General features: G+C 50.1%; 1 protein-coding gene across 6 annotated transcripts in view; it reads left to right on the forward strand.

Annotated features, from left to right (window-relative positions):
• Sh3pxd2a (SH3 and PX domains 2A) overlaps positions 1 to 26,424 on the forward strand; it is a 205,923-nt gene that overhangs the window by 51,547 nt on the left and 127,952 nt on the right. For all 6 annotated transcript variants that reach the window (XM_027407080.2, XM_027407072.2, XM_027407073.2 and 3 more), the window contains exon 3: positions 20,278 to 20,353. In XM_027407080.2, the coding sequence (XP_027262881.1) occupies positions 20,278 to 20,353 (76 nt within the window). The remainder of the gene's footprint in view (positions 1 to 20,277; positions 20,354 to 26,424) is intronic.

The following is a 26,424-nucleotide window of genomic DNA, read 5'->3' on the forward strand; positions in this document are numbered from 1 at the left end:
GCCCTAGTTTTAAGTGGGAGCCATCAGCTAGTGGCAAGATCCAAGAATGGCAGGAGTGTCGTCCTGGTGAGGGTCCACAGTGTACATTGCCAACATGGGCCTGTGTGCTGGGGCATCCCATCCATGCAGGCTGCTTCCTGTTGGAGGCCCAGGGACCTTGACAGCCCGCGCTTCCCAGCTCCAGATGAGGGCAACAGTTGGCTTTTGACTCTCACGGAACTAGGGAAGGCAGCTTGAGTGCGGGCCTTGCTAGGGGGAGAAAGGGTCTGTTTGTCTTTCTGAGAGACGTGAACCTCATCAACCTAGCCTCAGCAGCCAGGCGATTTTAGGCTCTGCAATCCCTGGATCCAAGGGATGCTTCTTCAAGTGGGACTGTGATAGGAGTTACTGAAGAACTAAGCTGCATTTCGCTGGGGTCAGAGAAAGGAATTTCAGCTCCTCAGAGACCCAGTATTGGATGACATTCGGGTGTCCAAGGGCTTGTGCGATTCCTGATGCCACACCAGAGTGGGGTGACAGAAGCCCAGACATTGTCAGGCAGATTTACTTGAGTCCGGGCCTCTGCCCCACCCCTTACTGCTCGTTGACTCTAGGCCATTACCTAACCCTAGAACTCTCCGTCATCTCTGCAGAGCCCGACTGTGTGGCTATGAAATGCTTTAAGGGACAAAGCACAGGAGACCCTCCCCACCAAGCCTGGAGCAGCCAGTGAGCATTCCTATTATGGAATGTGGATGTAGACTATCTGGGGAATGAAGGAACTCCAGGTTTCTGCAAGTGCCTGTCCAGCTGGACTCGGGGAACAGTTTCCAGCAAAGGGGTCTTGGACATCTCTGGAGCTTTGATGAGCGAGTGTTCCTGCGTTGGCCAGGGGACAGCTTTCAAAGCAGCTAGGGCTTGGCTCTGTCTGCTAATTCATCTGTTGCCTGGCAGAACAGTGGCCAGTTCAGCCTTGCTGGAATGCTGGAGGATGGGGGAAGTGGCCAGGCACTGGTAAGGGGGGCCCTGAGGCTAAATGGATGACATTCAGATATACAAAATAAAATTGAAAAAAGAAAAAGTCAAACAGGAAGCATGTGGCTGGTGTCTGGGCTGGCGGGGAGATGCTTGCAGAGGTGGCTCTGTGTGTGACAAGCCGGCCATTCTTCCCACTGTGTCTCCCAAGGGCACCTCTGTGAAGGCTAGCCTGTCTCCCTCCCTAGTGAGACAGGCTTCTTTTGTCTCGGGTTTCCTAGTGCCTTACTTCTCAACATGGAGCCATAGGAAGAGGACTCCCCAGTGGAAGGGTGGTGAGAACCCCTGTGTGTGTCCAGTGGGTGCTGGCTCTGCTCACTCCTTTCTTTGGAGGTGCAACCAAAGCAGAGGGTTCTGGGCCAGAGGGCCATGGTTCTAAGGAACTCGTGTAGGAGGGCTCAAATCTGTAGAGTCCATCTATTGCATCATCAGTTCTTAGTGCATGCCGGGAAAAGGCTGATGTCTTCAGTGGATCCTTCTTTCTCTCCCAGGGGAAAATAACTACTTACTACCATCTCTGGACCATGCTCTGTCTGTCAGACAATGGGCTAATAGTGGCCTCTCCCTCTTCTCCCTCTTCTGGCCTGAAAGGGTCATCTGTATCTCACCTACCTGTTCCATTGACTAATATCTGCCCTCCCTAGATGGTCCTTTAGGGCCATGCTTGTCCTGTTGCTAATTTAAAAAGAAACAAACAAAAAACAAAACAAAACAAAAAAACAAAAAACCCAGCAGTAGGCATTTGCCCAGTAAACAGTGACTCTTTTTTTTTTTTAAGATTTATTTATTATTATGTATACAGTGTTCTGCCTGCATGTATGCCTGCAAGCAGAGAGGGCACCAGATCTTATTACAGATGTTTGTGAGCCACTATGTGGTTGCTGGGAATTGAACTCAGGACCTTTGGAAGAGCAGACAGTGCCCTTAACTGCTGAGCCATCTCTCCAGCCCCAAACAATGACTCTTGTAGGTTCAAGCTGGCCCCCAAATGCAGCTGTCGGCAGTCTGGGTAAGGTGGCTGCAAGAACAGGTTTTCAGGGTTTTCCTTCTCACTGAGTGGCACCTTTCTCTCTCCCAGCCTCTGTCATCAACTAGAGGGTGCGAAGGGGTGGCCCCTGAGAGTATCTGTGGAAGGCTAGCTAGGGCAGATCATGATGTCTGGGTCAGGCTGAGGAGTGGAGACTGGGCTATAGGCTGCCTGGAGGTGATGGTCTGTCCAGGTGGTGACCTCTGTGGGTGACCCTTCTGAGTGTCCTAACTTGTAAGTCATACTTGTGCATCTGCCGTCCTGTGTTCCAAACCCAGCTGCTCTCTGAACCTTTCCCCATATCCCCCCCCCAGCCCTACCCCTTACTTCTCATCCTTTCTCCCCTGCTCTCAGCCCCTAAGCCGTCTCCTGCCGGAAGACTGCCTCTTGAATGCACAGCCTTCTCCCCAGGTCTCCCAGCATTCTAGACACATCCGTGTACTACAGACAATTTTCTTCTCTTGTGGATTTTGACCATGATGATTTCCAATTCCATCTAGGGCTACATAGTGAGACCCAATGCCGAACTCTGTGTTCAGTCCATAGAATGTGCCAGGCAGCAGTGGACCTCTTACCTAGAGCTAACACATGTCACATTGTGCTGTGTTGTTTAGTTCTTTTGGGGGTGAAGAGAGAAGTATCTGTTGAGTGAGTATTAGATTCCTTTCCTCCTGCCTTGGGCAGAGTACAGTGCTGGGAAGTTCTACTGCAGGTAGGCCTGGAAGTGAGTCTAGGGAAAGGGCTAAGGATCCCAAACCCGAGAAGTGGCTGGGATTGGGGGCTCTTTGGGAACGGAAGTGAAGGGGAGGACTGCCTGTGCCCCCCCCCACATTGTTGTGACCACTAAGGTCTGGAGTCCACACAGGCCTGATGGCAGGTGCCAGAGATCTATCTCACTGCAACCATCACCATCTCCCTTGTCCTTCTGTCTCCTCCCTCACCTCACCCTAAGTGGACAGCGGCTTCTACACAGGGTCAACCACAAGGCAGGGCAGCTACCTGGGGGAGGGGTGACCTCTAGCCAGCCTGCAGGGTGGGCTGGAAGGCACCCAGATGTTCGGGAACCCCCCGCCCCGTGGCGTTTCCCTGTTCCCTGGCAGATACACTTTTCCCTACAGGAACGCCTCTGAGCAGAGCCCAGCTGGGAAGGCGGGCGGGCATGGCACTCTGTGTGGGCTGCTTTACAAGGCTTCCCCTGGCAACTCCACCCAACTTTTATTTCCTCTCTGGGATTTCTCTTTTCCCATCTGGGTTCCACTTCCCCCCACTTCTCCCAATGTGGAGAGACTGCAGAAGCCCTTGCCTGGAGGAGATCCCTGAGGACAGTGACAGAAGACTCCCATGGGCTGAGACCAGCCTTAGCAACCAGGGGTGAAGTCATCAAAGCAGCGTCAGCACAGCTTTGGAGCCATCAGGCCAGCTGTTAGGAGCCCCTGAGGTATGACAAGAGAGTCAAGTCAAGCTGGAATCTCACAAACCTGGCTGGACATCATGGGTCCAACACAAAGAAAGCTGGTTCTGCCTCTCAGGCCTCCCTCAGAACAGCTGTGCGGCTCTGACCGCTCTGCTCCCACCTGGGCAGCTTCACTCCAGCCTGTCTGCCAATCATGGTTCCCTTTCAGACAGAAGCCATGTCATGCCATGGTCCTGTGCATACGCATCCTGAAAGACCTGCTGTCTTTTCAGAATGAACTCTAACCTCCTGTCCCTGACCCCATGTGATGAGTCTGTGTACCCTTCCAGATGGATCCTGCTTCCTGTACTGTCTCAGGTACACACCATACGCCCACCACTGCCCCCTCGGAGCCTTCTCTCCACTCCTGCTGTTCTCTCCTGCAGGACTCCTTCCCCACAGCTTTAAGAGTGGATCCCTGTCAGCAAGACTTCCTTTGACCACGTCAAGACCCCCTTTGACCACGTCAAGACCTCCTTTGACCACATCTGCCTACCTTGTCTTCAAATCCCTTGTCTTAGTCTGTCATCTTATCAGCCATTTGTTTACTCTCACCTTCCCCACAAAACGAGAGCTTTAGGAAAAGAAACAGCTCGATAGCTTCTGTTTTCCCAGTCACTACTAGAGCAGTGCTTGTTTCCCCGGGCCAGCAGGGAAGCCATTGTGAATGAATTCTATGGAGCACTGGCTGCGGTAAAGGGTGAGGGGCTGTGCGTTCCTCCACCTCAAAGGCTAGTGTGCTCAGCTTCCACTCCCTTGGGCAGCTCCTGTCTCTGCCTACAGACTGGTCCGCCATTGAGCGTCACTTGTTAAAGATCAGATGGAGTTCTTGGGGGCAAAGAACATTAGGGCTTCTCCAGTTCTCAGCTGTGCTCGAACCACTCCGTGTCCTCATCAAATATAGGCTTGGGTGTAGCCAGCGCAGGATAACATTGCATTTCTACCAAGCTCTTAGCTGATGCCTACACTGATGGTCTCAGGATTGCACCTTTGAGTTGTAGGAGTGAAGGCCTAGGTCACTGGAGGACCAATCGGGAGACCCTCTTCTCTGTTCTCTTTTTGTTTCTTCTTTCTGCTCAAGTGTGATCTTTGGGCAGAACTGTTTGGTCCTAGCCTATGGTGACCGGGAAGGAATTGGACCTGGTGTGTTCAGGCACTTTGAGAGGAATGTGTTCGGGCACCTCTAGAAGCTGCCTGGGGGTGATGTAGACTGCCTTGGAGAAATGGCAAGCTTGAAAGGTCACACACACATGGGGAGTGAGCGTTGGTGCCTGGCTGAGGAGGAGGCGGCGGCCCCTCCCTGCACTGCAGCTTGGTGTCTCAGTGTGCTTGCTACAGACTTGTAGAACCAGGCTCTCCAGCTGTGGCTCATTCACTTTTGGAGGCAGGGCTGGCAGGAGCGAGGGAAAGGATGGCCAGCTGACCTTGTGCAGAAGTCGGCACAGGGGCTGTGCTGCCTGAGTGTGTGCATGCAGGTTGTTCACAAGAGGACTCTACATTTTGCAGTCTTCCCCCTTTCAGTTGGGTTCAGGAGACCTTGACGGAAACTCCTTGGATTAGGATAATCCAGGTACTGTCTAACAAACTCTCAGTGACTTAACATAAGAAACATTCATTTTCTGTTCATGTCCCAGACCAAAACAAGCCAGTGGCAGGTGGCAGGCAGGTTCAGCTCCAGGCAGCCCTTCAGGAGCTTGGACTCGCAGACCCCCCTCCTCCAGGGATCTGTGTTCAGCCGGAAGTTACTGAAGAGATGGTGGAGGATTGCAGGGAGCGTTTAACAGGCTGTGCCTGTGGGGGTGAGGGTGGATCTCACTCCTGCTCAAGTTTCACCAGTCAGGGTTCAGTCACATGGCTGTGCCGCCAGCAAGGAAGTGTGGGTTAGATGTGTCCAGTTGTGTTTTGGCCACTGTGGTGGACAGTGGGACTTTCAATGCCCAGATTCACTTCTAGACACTTCCAGGCGTGGACAGGTCATGTTAAGTTCTAGACGCATGACCAGTCTGCAGAAGCCACCTGCAGAGGAGGGAGCATGGGACAATGTGCTGTGCTGGTGAGAGCACGGACAGCTGTGCCGTGTGTGGGGATACATGTGAGGCAGCAGGACACAGGACTACACATGCCAATGATGCAGAGGCGTGGAACATGCTGGTCCCATGTGGACGGCAGAGAGCCAGTTGACGGTACGAAGCCCAGGGCAGCAGCGTTCAGAGCTCATGTTTACTTGGAACCTTTGACTACTGGGATGTTAGTGACATTCATGAGGTTGTGAAATTTGTGATGTGACAAAGGGGAGGTGGCCTCCCCAAGTTCCTGGTTCAGACAATAACCCTGGCCAGAGCTCAGGTGGCCCTCACGTCCTTTGCTGGGCTCCCTCGTCTGTGCAGACTATGATGGTAGCTGGGGGAAGTGCCTAAAGCCTGTTCTGCAACCCCAGTGCTTTTGCTGCCCAGACAGGCTTGGCTGGGTCTGGCTTCCCAGCCCCAGGGAAGGAGACAGGAGCCCCTGGGCAGCTAAGGCTCTCACTTCAAGGGGAAGGCCGTAAAGAGCTGGGCTCTGCCCGATCCTTCCGTGCCTTCCCTTCAGTCTCTTTTTTTGTTTTCCCCTTTGCACAAGACATTTTTGAGGAAAGATCTTTAAAGCCTGGAAAGACCTCAACCCATTTAAAACAGAGCTGGGCATGTTGCCAGCTCTGTTGAGCTTAATCCCAGCTCTCCAAGGCAGAGGCAGGTAGATCTCTGTGAGTTCAAGGCTAACCTGGTGTACAGAGCAAGTTCTAGGACATCGAGGGCTATATAGTGAGACCTTGTCTCAAAACACACACACACACACACACACACACACACGCGCATGCATGCATACAGGCGGGGGAGAAAATAGAACCGAGTAAAGAGAGGAAAGAAGTCACTTGAGTACAGAAAGAAGAGAGGCGTTTGCTTGACCTCTCTTTCCATCAGGAGGGCGCGTTAGAGACCAGACAGAGTCCCAGCAGTTTGGCCCTAAAGGTCTGTCTTGCCCTCATCTCTGTTCTCTGTCCCAGCCTATGGGCAGAATTTGATCCCAGGGCAGTTTGGGAACCACAATCTTAGCTGTATGGAAGGTTCTCTTCCCCTCTCCTCACATTCCAGGGCCTCTTCCATATTATTCTTTCCCTTGGGTGTTCTGGAAGGTTTGTGTAGGAGAGGGAAGTGTTGGCAACTTTGGGGATAGTTTATTAATCTTCGGAGGGGTCTCTGGCGAGGTTAAGGGACCACAGACCTCTAGGAGGAAGCTGGGTGATCACGCCCTCTGTGTGGTTTTGTTAGCACGCTGACCTGGCACCCACAGCACTCGGGCCATCTGGTCCCCTCCCCAGATGTTTTGTCTTTCCAGAATTCTACTTTCAGTGCCCTCCTCCTCTGCTCAGTATCCCCCAGGGACCCCATGTTGTCTAGAGCAGGAAGTCCAGTTTCCTCCTCTCAGACGCAGCCCCACCCTCCTTCGAATCAGGATCCTCCAGCCCCAGCCATCTTCCTAGGCGTGAAGGAGGAAGAGCCAGGGAGTGCCAGCACCGGCTCTCTCCGGCCTTGGGAGTAGGGTGAGGGTGCCCTGTTCCCCATGGGGAAACAACATCTCTCGGTGTTCATGGCCTGCTCACTTCCCCCAGAGCCAGGATGGAAGCTGGTTGAGCCCACACCTGTATCTGGCACGGTTGCCACCGGCTCTCCCGGCACTCTGCTCCCCTGGCATTATGCCTACTCCCCCACTTGGCCAAAGAGAACCAAAGTTTCGTGGGGACTAACATGGGCTGCAAAAGGCTGCCAAGTCACCAAGGATGGACCCTGGCGGCCTTTCAGCCTTTGACAGTAAGGATGGCTGAGCCTAGAAGACTCTGCGTAGGTAGCTTTCCTGAAATCTAAAAGGCTTCAGGACAGCATCGGAGATGGGACGGCACCGAGGAGTCAGGAGTCGCTGTCTTAAAACAGCCCAGGTATCAAAGACTGACAGTAATCTAAATCTACCCTTTCCTGTACCATCTCACTTAACCCACACACCACTTTGTGGGGCTGTTTTACTCAAAGCTGGTGTGCTGGCTAGCTTTATGTCCACTTGACACCAGCCAGAGTCATCCAAGAACAGGGAGCTTCAGATGAGAATTGCCTCCATGAAATCAGGCTGTAGGCAAGCCTGTAGGGCATTTGTTACATTAGTGATTGATGGGAGAAGACCCAGCCCATGGTGGGTGGGGCCATCCCTGGGCTGGTGGTCCTGGGTTCTATGAGAAAGCAGGCTGAACAAGCAATGAGGGACAAGCCAGTGAGCAACTCCCCTTCATGGCCTCTGCATCAGCTTCTGCCTCCAGGTTCCTCCCTCCCTCACTGCTTTTTATAATGAACTGCGATAAGGAACTGTGAGTGAAATAAGCCCTTTTTCCCCTAGTTGTTTTTGGTCTTAGTGTTTCATTGTGGCAGTAGTAACCTAACTAAGACAGATGAGAAGACAGGACATAGGCTAAGTGACCTAGCCACTGCCATGTAGGAACTATGACTTCAGCATGACCGAAGTGTCCCGTGACTGACTAAAAGCACCACAGCTGCTAAAGCTTCTGTGTTCTTCTCCATTCTCCACGTGTTCTAAGCATGTTGCATGTTTCCCCAGGAAAGGGGTAGAATAATGTGCCTGTATTTCAGCAGCCCTTTCTTCAGTGTTTTTGCTAAACCCATGGATACAGACACGACAACTATTTCATCAATGGGGTTACTGATGCCCAGAGACCGTTTCCCAGTTCAGAAAGTCCTTGGCAGGCTAGGACTAGAACCCTCCACTTGACTCCTGTCCAGTGTTCTTTCTCTCGTATGTATGTAGAATGAGCCCATGGGCATAGATATGGGGAAGGCTGGGGTAGCCAGCCTGCTTGGGTACCTTCCAGGCACCGGAGAGAAGGCTCACAGTCTGGAAGTAGCTGTGATAGTACTGTCAGCGTGTCACTGAATTTCCTGTCTGTGAGTCTCTCAGCAGGTGGTAGGCGATTGGCCCAGCCTCTACCATGTTGAATGTAACACATGTCCTGACCATTCCCCTGCCCCCACACCGCTGAACTGCCGGGAAAATCTGAGGCCTCCACTCTGAGGCTGGCCCACGCACTCCAGCTGGGCAGCTCCCTGGATACTCAGAGCTAGGTAGGGCCTGGCCAAGGCAACTCCCACCATCTGCTCCCAGTCTCCCCCCTGGCTCCTTAACCTCAGCGGTGGAGCATACTGGTCAGACTACCCTACTGGCCCCACCTAACACACCAGGAAACAGATCTGCATAGAGTTGCCTGGCTCAGCCCTGTTTATTCTTCATGTGTACTGCGCCAAACCACTGTGAGTCCCACAAGTCTTCTGGTAGGAGGAGGGCAAAGTTCCCTTTAGTGGTTACATGTTGTCTTCAGGGGTATGTGTGTACGTGTGCATAGTGAAGAAAAATGTGCTCCCAGTCCATACATTGACACCTAAACCCTAGGACCTCAGGACGTGGCTGTATCTTTGAGATGAAGTCTGTTCTGGAATAGGCCAGGCCTCCTGTGCAGCATGACTGATAACCTATTAAAAGGGGACACTAGGTCACAGGGAGAGGCATGTGAAGACAAAGGTGAGCTTCATCAGCCATGGAGTGTCCTGTGCGGCGGTAATCACCAGGAACTAGCAGCAAAGTGTCCCTCACAGCCCTGAGAAGGAGCCAAGTCCCCTGACACTTTGGTTTTGGGGTTCAGAACTGTAGGACAATAGGCCCATGTCATTTACACCACCTAATTTATGATACTGTGTCATGATGGCCCTGGCAAAATAATCTAGTCAGAAAACACGGCCTGGAGGTGTAACTCAGTCAGTGGAGCAATTGCTTAGCATGCCCTGTGTCCTGGGTTTAATCCCCAGCATAGCATAAACTGCAGGTGGTCGCCCTGGCCTGCAGTGAGAGGTGGAGGCAGGGAGATGAGAAGTTCATAGTCCTTCATCTGCAACTGCACCCCATGTTCTAAGCAAAGCCCAGCCTGGTCTATATGAGACTCTGTCACACCACACCACACACGCACACGCACACACGCACACACGCATGCACACACACACACACACACACACACACACACACACACACGCACACACATGCACACACACACACTCATGCACGCACTCACGCACGCGCACACACACACTCAGGAGGAGACATCACCTGACTGGATGGAGATGGCTGTTCTGAGAGCATTGCTGCTTCAGCAGGCTCTGCAGTGTTTCTCCGGCCACTCTCCACCCCTAGAGCCCCCAACCTGCAATATCCTACAGCTTGCTTCTGGCAGTGACTTCATCTCATTTCTCCACATTTCTGGGGCAGCGGCAGCGTCAGTGTCAGCGTGCCTGGCCCACTGTGGAGATGTACATTGGGCACTGGTACCAGCTGTGTGCTCACTCCCCAGTCTCCAGAATAAAGATCAAGTGCCTGCACATGGTGGCATTTCGTGGGGTTCAGTCCACTCTGACAGCTTCTCGTAGCGGCGCTGAGCCTCACACTCACAAGCCTTTGGTCTTGCCCCTACCCCCCAACTGAGCTACTGTCTTTCTTTTGCTCCAGCTGTGGTAATTGAGCACCTAGCTCAAGTCTGTTTTGCCTGCCCAGCCACTAACCTTGTCCCTTCCCTAACTTTTATTATGTGTAAGCAACATGACCCTCATCTAAAGCTGCTCTGTTCCTGTGTGGGTGTCCCAGCTCACTCAGAGCCTGGGCCATGATTCTCACTCTGGCTCCTGATAACGCAGGGTGTAGACCATGGTAAAGGAAAAGGATTTGGAGCAGTGACAGCTGTCCTCTCTCCAGAACATGCTCAAGGAAGACCTCTTTAGCTTGTTGCAGACTTTAGAAGCTAGAGAGGACCCCTCTCGGCACTGGGTGGGGGGCGGTGTTCTGGTACCTTGTATTTTGGCTTTACCATGTTATGATCCCATGACCCAACAATCAAGTCATCCTTGCCAATGTGGAAGACTCTTCTCTGCTGCTGCCTTCCTCTTTCCCTGGCTTCCTTAAAGTTTTCATGAATGTTCGGTCAGCTGCCTGAGGTGCTGTGGTGATTGGTCAGCTGCAGGAGGTGCTATGGTGATTTTGATGGGGGAGCTTGCATCCATCCTACCCTCCACCTTTAACCTCATTCATCATCCGGGAACTAATGACAGCCTCATTCAGTCTAGGCTGCCCCTTTCTGTCTTACAGCATACCCACTGCACCATCCTCTCTCTCTCTCTCTCTCTCTCTCTATATATATATATATATATATATATATATATGTATATATATGTATATATATCCCATATATATATATATATATGTATATATATATATATGTATATATATCCCATTGCTTGCACTTGTGGAGGGTCACCAGGTTAGCTGGCGTGGTTTTGGAGCCCAGGGCCCACACTTGTCTGCTCTGCTTTATGTGTAGGTCATAAAGAACGGGGGAGAATGTTTGTGAATATATCTCAAGAGAGGCCAGTGTTAGCAAAAGCTCCCTCCACTTCTGTCCTATGCTCTTGCTCTGTTAGGCTCTCGTTCTATTCAGTATTGGGCTCCTCCTTCCCTCCCCTCCTCCTCTTCCCTCCCCATCCATCCCGCGCTCGTCCCTTCTTCCTCTCTTCGATACTGAATTGTGGTAAGATATACTAAGTACAAGATTTGCCATTGAAGCTTTGTGAACTGCACAGTTCAGGGGTGGTAAGTGTGTTCCCTTGTTGAGTGCCCACTGTCTTTTCTTTTTTTTTCTCTTCAAGGACTTCATGTCTTATACCATCCAGGGATTAAGTTGTTTTTTTGTTTTTGTTTTTTCGTTTTTCGAGACAGGGTTTCTCTGTGGCTTTGGAGCCTATCCTGGAACTAGCTCTTGTAGACCAGGCTGGTCTCGGACTCACAGAGATCCACCTGCCTCTGCCTCCTAAGTGCTGGGATTAAAGGCGTGCGCCACCAATGCCCGGCTATTAAGTTGTTTTTAATAAGAACATTTTAAAAAACAAAAGGTCCAAAAGTGTGCATCTCTTGAGAGATATCTGAGTTTATGTGTAACTTCGTATTGGTTGTGCATGCCAAGTTTCATTCCTCCCAGTACGAGAGCTTGGCCCAGGGCCTCCTCGAATGTGCTAGGCACGATCTTTTTTTACACTTTGTTTTACTGAGTTGCCCAGCCTGGCCTTGAACTCACTCTGTAGCACAGGCAGGCCTTTAACTTTCCATCCTTCTGCTTAGGCCCCTGGGTAGCTGGTATTACAGGCCTGTACTGATCCAGGTTCCTTTCTAGACTTAATGTCTCTTAATGTGTGTGTGTGTGTGCGTGCTCGAGTTTGTGTGTGTCTGTTCGTTCTTAATTAGTACAAATAACAAATGAAAAATGTGTAAAACCTTCCTATTTGCTGAACAAATTAAAGATTAGAAGTCTCAGTCATTGAGATAGCTGTTCTTATGAGGGATGTGGTGGCACATGCCTTTAGTCCCAGCACTTGGGAAGAAGAGGCAGGTGGATCTGAGTTCCAGTCTAGTCTAGTCTAGGCACCAGTTAGTGATGCCCTGTCTAAAAGAAAAAAGTTATTTTTCCCTAGATTGGTTGGTGTGTGTAAATTCTATGCATTACCCCTCCCCAATCTCAAGAGCTTTTATTTTATAGCAGTGGTTCTTAACCTGTCGATCATGACCCCTTTGGAGATTGAATGACCCTTGCACAGGGGTTGTCTAAAACCATAGGAAATTACAGATACTTAGATTACAATTCATGACACTAGCAAAATTACAATTACGAAGTAGCAATGAAAACAATCTTATGGCTGGCAGTCACCACAACATGAGGACCTATATTAAATGGTTGCGGTATTAGGAAGGTTGAAAACCACTGTTTCATAGAGATTAATCAACCTAAAGTTTTTTTAATTGCAGAGGACCTAAAACCACTAATTTTGAAAAAGAAAAAAAATTTAAAGGTTTTATTTATTACATATACAGTCTTCTGCCTGCATGCTAGCAGAGGGCACTAGATCTCATTCAAGGTGGTTGTGAGCCACCATGTGGTTGCTGGGAATTGAACTCAGGTCCTCTGGAAGAACAGTCAGTGCTCTTAACCTCTGAGCCATCTCTCCAGCCCAAAAAAGAAAAAATTTTAAGAATTAACAAAATCCTATAGAAATCAAGAGAGGATGGTATTGGGGTCACAGGGCAGCACGAAGTCCTGAAATAGACTGGAGTTCATTGATTTTTGACAAGAACTTGAGCTAATTTAGAAGGCAGATTGCTCTGATAATGGGGTAAGTACCCCTGAAATCTATGCTGACATTTGGCATCAGATTTAAATTGAGCAAAGAATTCTGCCAAACTCCCTAGTCCCCCAAATAAGAGGATTTTGCTAATAATTACTTCAGAGGTGCTACCCACCCCTCCCTCGTTAGTATTTATGTATCATTATCTCACATTGACTCAACAAGGAGGCCTCACTGTTCGGGGCAAAGAGAACTTCCTCCTCTGGACTTCAGTAAACAACAGTAAATCACCAGGCTGCTGCTCTTCTTTAGTACCTGTCTCACAAGCCCAAAGCCCCAAGTTTGAACCCAAGTACCACATAAATGGTGTGGTGATGCACATGCTTGTAATTCCACCAGGTGGAGACAGGGGGCGTCTCCCTCTGTTCAAGGTCACCCTCAGCTGTTAACATAGTGGGTTCCAGGCCAGCTTGGCCTCCATAAAACCCTGTCTCAAAGAGGGCGCTAGATGTAAATAACAAAAGGCCGTGTCAATTAGTTAACTAGGATAAACAAATCGGAAGTTCTATTGGGATTCAAAGAAAGGAAGTGGTGGCCTTTGGCTGTGATTGTTGTTCCAAAAGGGCTATTAGAGTACCTTGGAAGACCATCCAGGAGCAGAGAGCTGAGTAACAAAAGCTATACTCAACAACAGTATTTTATTTAACTTGCTTTGGGGGTTTTTGAGATAGTGCCTTGGTATGTAGCCTAGACTGGCCTTGAACTCAAAGTTTCCTACCTCAACTTCTAGAGTGCTGGGATTACAAGTGTGAGCTGCCACTCTAGCTTGCATTTACTGTCACTGCTTCTGTGATGCACACTGACATGACCCCAGCTCTAACACAGGGAACTGCCAAGGCCACAGGACAAACGAACTCTTGGGGTTTTCTTGCTTACTTGTGGTACTGCAAAATGGGTGCTTCTCTTTTTTAGGGAAATTTGTAGGGCTTCATAGAAACACACACACACACACACACACACACACACACACACGCTGCCCCATGGATATGGCTTCAAAGAGAAATACACACACATACAATGTCCCATGGATATGGCCTCATAGAGAAATGTACGCAAACACGATCTCTCTCAGTAGCTTCTGGCAATGTTCTTTTTGTTCCTTAAGTAGACAATGGTCTGACTCTAAAGGATTAAGGTTGAAACACTGCATGGAGCCTAGAAGAGTTCCTGGGAACTCTTCCCCGTCTGCAGGCAAGCAGTTGGCCTCTTGGGTTACAGATGTGCCCAGTTGGGTGGGGCCCATCTCCTTTCTCCCCAGAGTTTATTGCTGCAGAGCCCTGCCCTGGGAGAGCAGTGGAATCAGCTTTCTCTGGCTGAGCCAGCTCCTGGAACCAAGCTGTCCTGTATCTCTCTCACGACCCACCCCTTATATAAACAGTCCTGTCCTGAAGGGGCTGTGATGTGCTTGCAAAGACTCTGTTAGCCAGGCGCCTCTCACTCCAAGAATGACTTTGGCAATGAGACCTGCTTTTCTTCCATCGTTCTGACTCAGGGCCTTCGAAAGTAACAGGACAGTCTATTGCCTGAAAAGGTGGTCACAGCAGAGCTCCATGATGGGCAAAACTCTTCTCACTGACCTTGCTCCTAGGCTTCCTCCTCGTGAAAGTCTGTCCAGGGGAGAGCCCCTCAGCTTATGCTTCTCTCTGTGGAACCCACTGTGCGGCTTGTGAAGGGGTCACATTGGCATTGGGTAGCCAGCACGGTCACACTGCCCACCATCCAGCCATCTTAGGGCCTTAACTGTACAGCCCTTTGAGACCGAGTGCTGCTGGCTTCACACACTGCTGTCTCAGCTCCATTAGGCCACCTGGAGCCACCGCTAGGGCTTTTGATTTCTTTGAAAGGCAACCTGTAGGCAGAGCAAGATCACTGGCAGCTGGTTAGCATGGCTTTGTGTTCCATGCCCGAGGGCTGTAGGACTCCTGTCTGGGAAGGTCCACTCTAAGGTTCTGCTAACTTGTGGATTAGGTGACAGGGCCCGAAGCGCTACACCCGAGGGCTACCAGTATGGAGTGAGCCTGCTGGGGGCTCACAGCTCTGGGGAAGCCCTGTTGACCCAGGTCTCAGCAGATGGTCTCATCTTGGCTGGGCTGGAGAGTGGGATGCTGAGTAAGCAGAGGTAGACCTTGAGGAAGAACTGCTGAATAAGAAGAGGGACGCAGTGAGCCTCACCCCCGGGAGCCGTCTAGAGGAAACGGTCACCACACTTGCCAAGCTGTCAAGTGACCCTGCATCCCCAGGAGGCACATAGATCCACTGTGGAAATTCAGATTGTGCTTCTGCAGGGATGGGACTGTCATTGTCAAGAGCTAGTCATCTTCACTCAGAAGCCTCCTTAGCAGCTGTGGAGCACTTTCCCCAGAGCCACTTCCTTAGCCCACATTACACTTTTTTTTTTTTTAATAAAGATTTTATTTCTGGGGCTGGAGAGATGGCTCAGCGGTTAAGAGCACTGACTGCTCTTCCAGAGGTCCTGAGTTCAATTCCCAGCAACCACATGGTGGCTCACAACCATCCGTAATGAGTGCCCTCCTCTGGTGTGCAGATATACATGGAAGAAGAATATTGTATACATAATAAATAAATGAAATCTTTAAAAAAGATTTCATTTATTATGTATAAAGTCTTCTGCCTGCATTCCAGCAGAGAGCACCAGATCTCATTCAAGGTGGTTGTGAGCCACCATGTGGTTGCCGGGAATTAAACTCAGGACCTCTGGAAGAGCAGTCAGTGCTCTTAACCTGCTGAGCCATCTCTCCAGGCCCCATATTACACTTTTGAGAACCACTGTGCCCTGGCCTGTGCTGTTCAACAGAAATACAATGTGAACTACACATGCAATAAAAGCAATTTCTGGTAGCTGCTTTAAAGGCTGTGGTGGTGCACGCCTTTAATCCCAGCACTTGGGAGGCAGAGGCAAGCGGATCTCTGAGTTCGAGACCAGCCTGGTCTACAAAGCTATATAGAAAAAACCCTGTTGTAGAAAAAAATGTGGAAAGAAACAGGCAAAGTTAAATTTTGAAGTATTTTTATTTGGAGGTGGAAAGGTGGCTCAGTGGTTAAGAGCACTCTGTATTCTTTCAGAGGGTCTGAGTTCATGTAGCTTTCATGTGGAGGGTTGCAGTCACGACTAACCCCAACTCCAGGGGATCTGATGCCTCATTGCACTTACACTCATGCATAGAGCAACACACTCACACACACACACACAGACATACACACACACTCAACACACTCAACAACTCACACACACTGTTAAAGATAAACTACAATATTTCATTTATAAGTTGTTCTAGAGCATTCTCAACATACAACCAATACATCTTTTCATTTTATGTCTATGGGTGTTTGGCCTGCATATTTATCTGTGTGTCACACGTGTGCAGTGCCTGAGGAGGCCAAGAGAAGGCATTGGATCGCCTGGAACTAGAGTTACAGGTGGCTGTGAGCTGCGTTGGGAATCAAACTGGGGTCCTCTGGAAGAGAAGCCAGAGCTCTTAACAACAGAGCCATCTCTCCAGCTCCCCGCATACCTGTGAAGGTTGTGAAACTCCACCCTGAGAGCTCCTTGGTGCCAATGCTGCCGTGTGACTTATTCCTAAGCCACAGCAGAGGAGCTGTCACCCAGAAGGCACAGTGTGATTCAGGAGGGAAGGAATGAGTGCGTGAATATCACGTGTTCCTCCCTGCCCACACCTCGTAGTGCCTCATTCCCCGTGCACAGTTAGTGCGAGTCAGAATCCGAGGTCTGAGGAAAATCTTGGAGTCAGAGGTTATGTGAAGGTTAGATAGAGCTGCAGGGCGATTGAGTTTGTCACTGAGGAGACACAGAAATCACAAACACTGGGGCATGGGAGAGAAGGTCAGTCAGAAGATAAACAAGACCAGGCATGGCGGCTCACGCTTGTGAGGCATGGAGGCTGGTGGTGCACACTTGTGATCTCAGCACACGGAGGCTGATGGTGCACACTTGTGATCTCAGCACATGGGAGGCTGGTGGTGCACACTTGTGATCTCAGCACACGGAGGCTGATGGTGCACACTTGTGATCTCAGCACACGGGAGGCTGATGGTGCACACTTGTGATCTCAGCACACGAGAGACTGATGGTGCACACTTGTGATCTCAGCACACGGAGGCTGCTGGTGCACACTTGTGATCTCAGCACATGGGAGGCTGATGGTGCACACTTGTGATCTCAGCACATGGGAGGCTGATGGTGCACACTTGTGATCTCAGCACACGGAGGCTGCTGGTGCACACTTGTGATCTCAGCACACGGAGGCTGATGGTGCACACTTGTGATCTCAGCACATGGGAGGCTGAGACAGGAGCATCAAGAGTTCAAGGCCAGTCTGGGCCGTATAATGGCCAGTCTTGCTCTGTACCGAGACTCCTCAAGTTCCTCAGTGACACAGCCACTTGGGGAGGTCTCACGGCTTGTTGTGGCCCAGGCATACCCTGGTTCCAGAGAAAGTCAACTCAGAAAAGCCTGTCACTCCATATCTGGTGTCTGGCCGGGCCCTCCTCTGTCCGCAGATATCTCAATACTGTCACCTCAGTCACCTTATGGAGCCATTACTTGGAGGCCCCAGGCCTGGCCTACGCATGGACTTATCTATCCTCAATATTTTGGAAAAGATTCATTTATAAATATGCACAGGATAAAACTGAAAAGAATGTGTTGTTATTAAGGAGCATCGAGAGACACGTGGTGCTAAGATGTTCTTTGAAATGCCACGTACAGATAGCAGTGACGAGTCAAAAACCACGTGCAGAGTCAGCTCAGGGTGGTGGTAAGTGAGCTGTGGGCCGTGCAGAGCGGACATAATTAAAAATGGCAGCAGCATGGGGGCTGGAGAGATGGCTCAGAGGTTTAGAGCACTGGCTGCTCTTCCAGAGGTCCTGAGTTCAATTCCCAGCACCCACATGGTGGCTCACAACCACCTTGAATGAGATCTGATGCCCTCTTCTGGTCGACAGGTATGCATGCAGGCAGAACACTGTATACATATAAATGAATAAATTTTTTTAAATGGCAGTATGGCCAGGCATGGGGGCACACACTTGCAATCCTAGTACTTGGCAGGTTGGATAGCTTGGGCTGCATAGTGAGACCATGTCTTAAAAAAAAAAAGTGTTGATATTTACATAGGGCTGGGAATGTGGCTGAGTGATAAAGCACTTGCTTAGCACATAAGGCAAGGCCCTAACGCTACAAACAATGCTAACGTGACGGCATTCATTCATATGGAAAACATGTTCAACAGGTGTGCAAGAGGATCGATGAGGTCATTTTAGTTATATCCATGGAACAGTGCTTAGAAAGGGTATGTGTCTCCCATAGAACGCGTTGGGTTTTAGGGGAACTGAGTGTAAGTGATTCTTTTGCCTTTTTAACGCCTTTTATTTTTGGTCATTTGTGTTTTCCTAAGACACAGTCTTGTTACAGAGTAAGACTGGGCATTATATGGCCCAGACGGGCCTCCACCTCTTGATGCTCCTGTCTCAGCCTCCCGTGAACCAAGACGACAAGGGTGTACCACCACATCTAGCTTCCTTCACCTTCCTGACCCCCAGCCCCCATTGTTTTTGTAATTTCTGGTTCCTCCTCAGTGAGCAGGAATTGCTGATATAGTACAGAAGTGCAATGTACCCAAGTAGCGTGCAGGCGAGGGAAGCAAGGGCTCTAGCCGGCAGCATTTATTTCAAAATGCATTACAGAACTCCCAAGTCCACGTTTGTAATATCACAGCCCAACGGTTGTATTTAAATGGGGCAACAAGGAATTATTAAATGTTAGAGAGTTCAAGTTAGCACATTTAAAACTCATGAGCCAGCTTTTGCTAAATATCTGTTTGGGGAAGTGAAAGTTGATTATAGTACAATCTTGTTGTGAATGGAATCCACCTAACCCTTCCTATGTGGGTTCTAAATGCTACGCGGAGATTGAGTGATGAGTACGTGAGAGACAGTTCTAAAACCATGGGTTAGAGCTGGATAGATGAATGGACGGACAGGGCACACACACACACACACACACACATACACACACACACACAGAAAGAGAGAGAGAGAGAGAGAGAGAGAGAGGCACGCAGGCAGGCAGTTTAGCGCAGGATCTCTTTTCATCACCTTCAATGCTGATACCTTGGCCCCATCCATTTCTACCCTGTGGCTCATTTTCTACACTCATCTACTCAAAACACAATCAGGTCACATCCCCCCCCCCCTTCATAACAGCCTTGGGTGGCTCAGGGTACACCCACCCGAGTCTTCACAACCATCACTCTCCATGGCATGGCCCATCCTGCCTCTCTCATCACATTCCCTGTCCTTCTGCCCTGACTCACACCACGCCATCCATTCTGCCTTCTCCAGGGGTTTGCTCTTCCAGTGCCTCTTTCTTATCCCGAGCCTGTCTTACCCACAGTGCCCTGCTTCCTCACCTTCTGGGGGTCTTTGCCTCTGAATTGGTGACATCTTCCTCAGTACCCCAAACAAAAGACCCACATCTTAGATACCTCAACTGACTCCATTCTTTACGATACTGGCCCTTCCCTGACACACGGTCAATTTGTTTATTGTTTGTCTTCCTTCACCAGAATATAAACACCCTGCGGCCAAGAACATTTTTCTTTAGTGTCCAATGCCCTTAATCCAAGATCAGGGAGTATCAGCAGCCTGGGAGGAACAAATGGGCATTAGGTACCCTGTGACAGACCCTCATCCTGTCAAGGAGTTGCCTGAGGAAGGCAGCAGACATCCTGGCTGTAGCCACTCAGCATCAACCGCACACAGGGACCCTGGCCTTGTCCATCCTGCTTCCCGTGTGCTTTTCCAGTTCACACAGAATTTCAGCCCAGAATAGCAAAAGAAGAAACAGCTGTTCTTGCAGGATCCTGGAAACTACCCCAGAGGGTTCCTCCCTGGAAAAGCAATAGTGAGCTCAGGATGGGAAGAAAGAAGTGGAGAAAGGGATCCCCCAGCCATGGGGACATTGCAATAGAATTGGTTTTATGATTAAAATACCATCTGCGCCTGGTTTTGCCAGGCACTTCTGGAAGGTGGGTGGTCTGTCTGAAGCATCAGGTGGGGCCTCCTCTGTTCCTGGCCCAGGAAGGTTTGGAATGCAGGTGGCTGAAGGATTCACTCAACAGACAGATGAAGTAAGAAGGAACTAGGCCCAAAGGAGCATTGGGAACCCCAGTCTGGCCTACAGGCCTGTTGGTCCCTGGCCCAGCCTCACCCTCAAGTGTCTCTAGACCCCTCCCCTTTCCTGAGCTGGTTCAGACACTCCCTTTGATGCATGGAGAGCTCTGGCCTTCTCCCTCTCAAGCCCCATGTGGTTTGTTAATGGGCTGTGAAATGAGGGATTTTAGGCGTCACTCATCCGTGAGAGTGCAGTGGGGCAGTGGTGGGATGCTGATGCTATTCAGTGTTCTCAAGCCTGTCTGTCTGTCTGTCTGTCTCCCTAGATGCAGCTTCTGGATAAATTTCCTATTGAAGGTGGCCAGAAGGATCCCAAGCAAAGGATCATCCCCTTCCTCCCAGGTAAGCCCCAGTGGCCCATGGAGAGTGTGGTGGGGAGATGGGGTGGGGGGGTGTGTGACTGGGAGGAGCTCCACCCTAAAGCCAGGAAGAAGCTAGGGGTGCATTAACCACTCCCCCAAAGGACTTGCAAGCCTTGGCTTTTGAAAGCTACTGTCCTCCAACTGGCTTCAGAATCATCCTTGCCAGCTCTTGGTTTGTAGGTCCTGGGGAGTTTCTGAGGCTCTCTGACTTGGTATCTTCTTCACAAAAGACTCTGAGAGGATAGGATAGGATGTGTGTCCCCGTAATCCCAGGATTCCAAAGGCAGACAGAGGCAGGGCATCAAGAGTCAGAGGCCAACCTGAACTTCATTACTGCTTTGAGGCCAGTCTGAGCTATATACAGAAAGACAAAAGAGTTAGTAGTTCAAGGTCATCTGGGCCAGAGAGGTGACTTTGATAAAGACCCTTGACACCAAGGCTGACAACCAGAGTTTTATTCCCATAGGGACCCACATGGTGGAAGGAGAGAACCAACTTCTACAAGTTGCCCTCTGACCTCCACATGTGACCCCCACCCCTACCCCCATGCACACAACATGAAAATGTAGTAGTGGTTTAAGGTCATCCTTGGCTATGGAGTAAGTTCAAGTCCAGCCTGGGCTACATGAGACTCCATCTCAGATGGTTAAGAGTACTGGCTGCTCTTCCAGAGGGCCCAGGTTCAATTCCCAGCACCCACGTGGCAGCTCACAACCATCTGTGACAACCAGTCCCAGGGAATCCAAAGCCGTCTGCCAGCCTCCTCAGGCATGAGTCAGGCAGGTGGTACACAGATGTCTGTGCAAACAGAACACTCATTCACATAAATTTTCTTTTTTGAGACAGGATTTCCCTGTGTTCTAGAACTCACTCTGTAGACCAGGCTGGCTTAGAACTCAGAGATCCTCCTGCCTCTAAAATAATTTTTTTAAGTTAAAAAGTATCATCAGTTAAAAGCCAACTCAGAATCGCTGAGAGACTTACATTCTCCCGGGAAAGGATTGCTAATCACAAGTACAGCTGTTTTCCCTACTTCTTTTATGTTGAGCAAACTCCCCAAGTCTTGAACTCCATAGGCCTTATGCTACTGTGTGCTCCTTAGCACCCTGTGAGCCAGCAGATTTGAGTGAAGCTCAGTCTAGCCAGTGGCTGCAGCACCATTTGGAACGTGTTTCATGCAATCAATCATGTGTAATTTAGAGAAAAGTGTCTCAGGTAAGCCATGACCTGCTCTTACTGGGATGTCTAAAGTTTGAGTAGAGGCCTGTAATGTAATTACAGCTTGTTTCCTTATTACCATTACATACAGCTCGTCCCACTGAGACCTGTATTGTCATTTCTCATGGGGGATTCAGAGAGGTTGATTCACTGTCCATGGCAGTGGCAGAACTAAGGCGTGAACCCAGGGCTCTGCTGAACACTGCCCCCTAGCTTTCTGGGTCCTCAAGCCAGTAGGTCCACCTGGTTCTCAGGACAGTTGCTTTACATTGGTCTTCCCACCAGGGTAATGCCGGCCCTGGACTCTCACAGGCCAGCCTCCAGGATTACAGTTGCCAGTGAGACACTCGTAGCCTGTGGTCAGTACTTGCTGTGACTGAAAACAGGTGGGGGCACCTCACCTGGAGAGTGACTTCCCTCTGAAGGGCGTTCCTAACCAGACCCTCAAAGGGGGCATCTTTGCTAGACTTGGAGGGAAGTAACCAGCTCCTAGGAAGAAGAGCCAGAGCCACAGCCTGGGCAAGACAAGAACTGGCCATAGAGAGTAGGTGTGTCACCTTGCTTCCTTCATTGGGGCAGAGCACAGCTTCTCCACTGTTGGCCCCTTAGTCTGGGGCATTTGGGGGGTTCAACATGTGAGCCTGCAATAACCTGAGATTCTTCTACCAGTCTGGGCGCTGCACCCAGTTAGGGCATGGCTGTCTAGCTGGGATGCTATGGGTGAAAGTGTCCCAGAGGAACATGAGGGTATCAGTGTCATGTGGATACTGGATCTGGCCCTGAGACCTGACGCTGCCTGTTTGTTCAGGAAGAATGGGGCTGCTCCTCCCACTCTGTCCCCGGCCAGTGCTATGGAGTTTGTCATCCCATCAGCCATGCTTAGGAGGGAGCTGTCTGTACTAGGCTGAGGGGATAGAATGAGGGTGTTCCAGCCACTTGAAATATTTTTCACCCAAGGAACCCTTGAACTAGTGAGAGACGAGACCATTTCTACCATTAGAATGATTTACAGCTGGGTGTGGTAGCGTATTCCTTTAATCCCAGCACTCAGGAGGCAGAGGCAGGCGGATCTCTGAGTTCAAGACCAGCCTGGTCTACAGAGTGAGTTCCAGGACCGCCAGGGCTACACAGAGAGACCCCCGTCTCAAACAAACAAGAGTGACTTGAAGCAGGACGTGACCCTCTCTATGTCACTGTAGGGTACCCACGTGTGACTCCACAAGAAGCTCAGAGAACCGGTGAGCTGAGGAAGTCAACAGAGGCTCCATCTCATGCACATAATTAAAAGTAAAATAAATCTTGAGAGAAACTTATTAATTTCTGTGAGGGGGTGGGTGCATACCACGGTGTGTATGTTGAGGAAAACACGAGTTGGTTGTCTGCTTTCAGCACGCAGGCAGTGAGTTCAGTCTGGGTCACAGGTGCCTCTGTCCCACTGAGCCACCTCACCAGCCTCTGAAGCTTCTAATGAGGTTAACTGACCCTGTCTGCCAGGAAAGTGAGATACAGGACACCTTCCAACCTCTATATAAATTAACCCTAGGGAATGCCACTGAGGGAAATGGGGGTTGACTAATCCCCCAAAAGGAAACTCTCCCTTTTCTTAGCCATACTCCCTCTTAGCACCCCCCCTTCAGCGGTTTCCTACACTGGACCCCTCATCTTTGCTTACTCCAGGGCTTCCGGCTGGGCTGGCTTTTGGAGCACACAGCAGGGCTCCCAGCCCTGTCCCTGTCTTCCCTGCAGCTGCTGGAAGCCATTGTAGACCCTTCATTCTCTTCCGCCTCAAAATGCCTACAGTTTCTTGCACCGACCAGCATACCCTTGGGTCCCAGGGTCCCTCAGGCAGAGGACATTGGAAAGGACCTGCTTTAGGAGCCAAATCGCCAGTTTAGCTTGAGATATGGAATCAGCGGCAAGTGACTTGGGAATGCCATGCCTTTTGTGAATTTCCCACTGCAGAGAGTCATCTTGTAGATCCTGTGTCACCAGACACCACCTTGTTTCTTCCTTCTGACCTTTGGAGATGGTGTCTGAAACCACCAGCTGATTCTCCCAGGGTCACCCTAACATCAGAGACTTAACAAAACCCCAGGAGCATATACCCTCCAAATACCTCACCCAGCTGCTCCAGAAACAGCTCAAGCAGCATTTAGGAGGAGCTGGGCATGCTTTATCTCCTGAGGGGCTCAGTTTTAGTTCCAGAGGTGCTGGGGCACAGAGAACATTTTTGTTGCCTGGAGGTGGTTTGGGGGGTGTATTCCAGGTATCAGTCCAGCTGCTTTCTTCTGGCTCACCTGGCCACAGGCTCATGGCCAGGAACTTGAAGTTTCTGGCTGGTACCAGTGATAGAGAAAGCAGAAGAACTCAGAGGACTGAGGGAACCCTACCTGAGACTTGGTTACATGCTCACTCATCTGCCAGGCAAGTCCTGTGCGGGAGCAATGCATCTTGGGATCTTGACACAGGCTAGGGATATGTCTAGGCAAATCTGGCCCACCTAGAGTCCAGACCAGCCTGTGGGTTTGAAAGGTGCTAAGCACCCAGTGTTCCTGTGGCCAAAGACAGACCTTCATCCCAGAGATGCTAGCCCCCTGATGGTACCCAGTGCCTCTTAGGGCACAGGCAGGACATTGTATAGTGTCAGTGGAGCCAGGAATAGGGTTTAGGGGAGGTCTATAAGCAGGGCCAATGAGGTCCTAGAGACAGGGTTTGGCCAATTACTAATATTTGAATATCAGTTAAATCCTGTATAAAGGATGTAGGTGAACTGCCCTTAAGTAAGTCCCACAAGTTATCCTCACCTGGGCTAAAACCTGTTTTCTGGATTCTGGGATCCAGAATGACCAGCTTTCACAAGGTCTGAGAAGCCCATGGAAGGAGCTGGAGGTGTGGCTCCTACAAACGGGCAGCTCCCCAGTAGATGCTCCAGGGAAGCAAGTATGCATGGCTCGGGCCAAGAAAGGACAATGTTATTCAAGACCTTTGGGCATCCTGGGGAAGAGGGATGAGGATAGACTCCCCCAGACTGTACCCCCAAGCCCCATACTATGTGAGAGTGAGGGAGACATGGCCATCTCTTTGAGGCAAGGCCCTTGGCCTGCTTGTTCTTCACTCATGTTTCTGCTGTAGGGCTGGACACGCGGCATGTGCTATGTTAAGACTTGTTGATCAGTTTCCTTGTTGACACACGTTTTACCCAACTACTAGTATATGCCTGGACTAGTGCCTGCCACTCCTCATTCCTCCCCTCCAGGCTCATCGAGGCCATTAATCTCCAGGTTAGAGAAAAGTCAGCTCCTAGGCTAGCAGATAGCGGGTGGCACTGGACAGCAAAATGAGTTTAATCCCTGGAACTCACATGGTGGAAGTTGTCCTCACACACCATAGAGCCTCCATTCTTCTGATAAGATGTGCTGTCTTTCCCTGGCTAAGGAGGGATTGGCACAGCCAGCCTCAGCAAGCTATGCTTTTGCTTCCTCTCCTGCCTCCTTCCCCACCAAGTTAGGACCGAGACCAGGCACAGGTACCCTTAGTCCCTTCCTCCCTCCCTGTCACTGTTATCTCTGGCATTGGGAGGGGCCTGTTTGGGGTCAGGTAGTCTGAACCTCTTGGGAATCAGGTGGCCTGGAAGCCTCTCCTGATGGCATTGACTGAGGTCACTGGCATTGAGTAATTATTTTGTGTGTGATTAAACTATTTCGTGTATTTTCATTTCACACAATTACACACATCCGGCAGCTCTGAGACTTTAAGAGCATCATATTCATTAATTGCCAACCTACTGACTTTCTCTTAAAAATACCTCCTGGCCTGGCCTTCTTCTTGAGATAGGTTCTTTCTTTCTTTCTTTCTTTCTTTTAAGATTTATTTATTTATCATGTATACAGTGCACAACAGAAGAGAGCACCAGATCCCATTACAGATGGTTGTGAGCCACCATGTGGTTGCTGGGAATTGAACTCAGGACCTCTGGAAGGACAGTCATCTCTTAACCCCCTGAGCCACCTCTCCAGCCCTTGATATAGGTTCTTGTCTTAGGGTTTCTATAGCTGTGAAAAACACCATGACCAACAGCAACTAGGGGAGAAAAAGATTGCTTCAGCTTACAGCTCTTGGGTCACACTCCATCACTGAGGAGGTCAGGACAGGAACTCAAGCAGGACAGGAACCTGGAAACAGGCACAGAAACAGGCCATGGGGGAGTGCTGCTTATCACTCGGCCTGCACCAGGACTGCCTGCCCGGCCTGGCACCACCTACAACTGCCTGTGCCCTACGACCTTAGTAACCAGTTAAGAAAATGTCCCACAGATTTGCCAAAAGGCCAGTCTTTTGTTTTGTTTTTCCTTTTCTTTTGTTTGTTTCAAGACAGGGTTTCTCTGTGTAGCCCTGGCTGTCCTGGAACTCACCTGTGTAGAAAAGGCCTGCCTCTGCCTCCTGAGTGCTGGGATTAAAGCTATGTGCCACCACCGACCCGCAAAGATGTGTAGCCCAGGCTGGCCTTGCCCTTGAACTTGTGGTCCTCCTGTCTCTGCCTCCTTCAGCAAGTCCTACCCGTGTGTACAACCACAAGCAGCAAGGCCAGTTTTATGGAGTCATTTTTGCAACTGTGGGTTCCTGTATTCAAATACCTCACGATGTAGCTCATGCTAACCTTGAACTATCCCTCCTGCCTCACCCCCTAGTTCTGGGGTAACAGGCAAGCTCCCAAAGAAACTTCTTTTAGCAGTACTTCACTTTGTAACAGAATTTATCACGTGCTTCTTTTTAATAAAATAGACGGTGAGTGACTTTAATCCCATCACCAGGGAAGCAGAAGCAGGAGGATCTC

This window comes from Cricetulus griseus, chromosome 3 (assembly GCF_003668045.3).
Source record: "Cricetulus griseus strain 17A/GY chromosome 3, alternate assembly CriGri-PICRH-1.0, whole genome shotgun sequence".
Classification (NCBI taxonomy): Eukaryota; Metazoa; Chordata; class Mammalia; order Rodentia; family Cricetidae; genus Cricetulus; species Cricetulus griseus.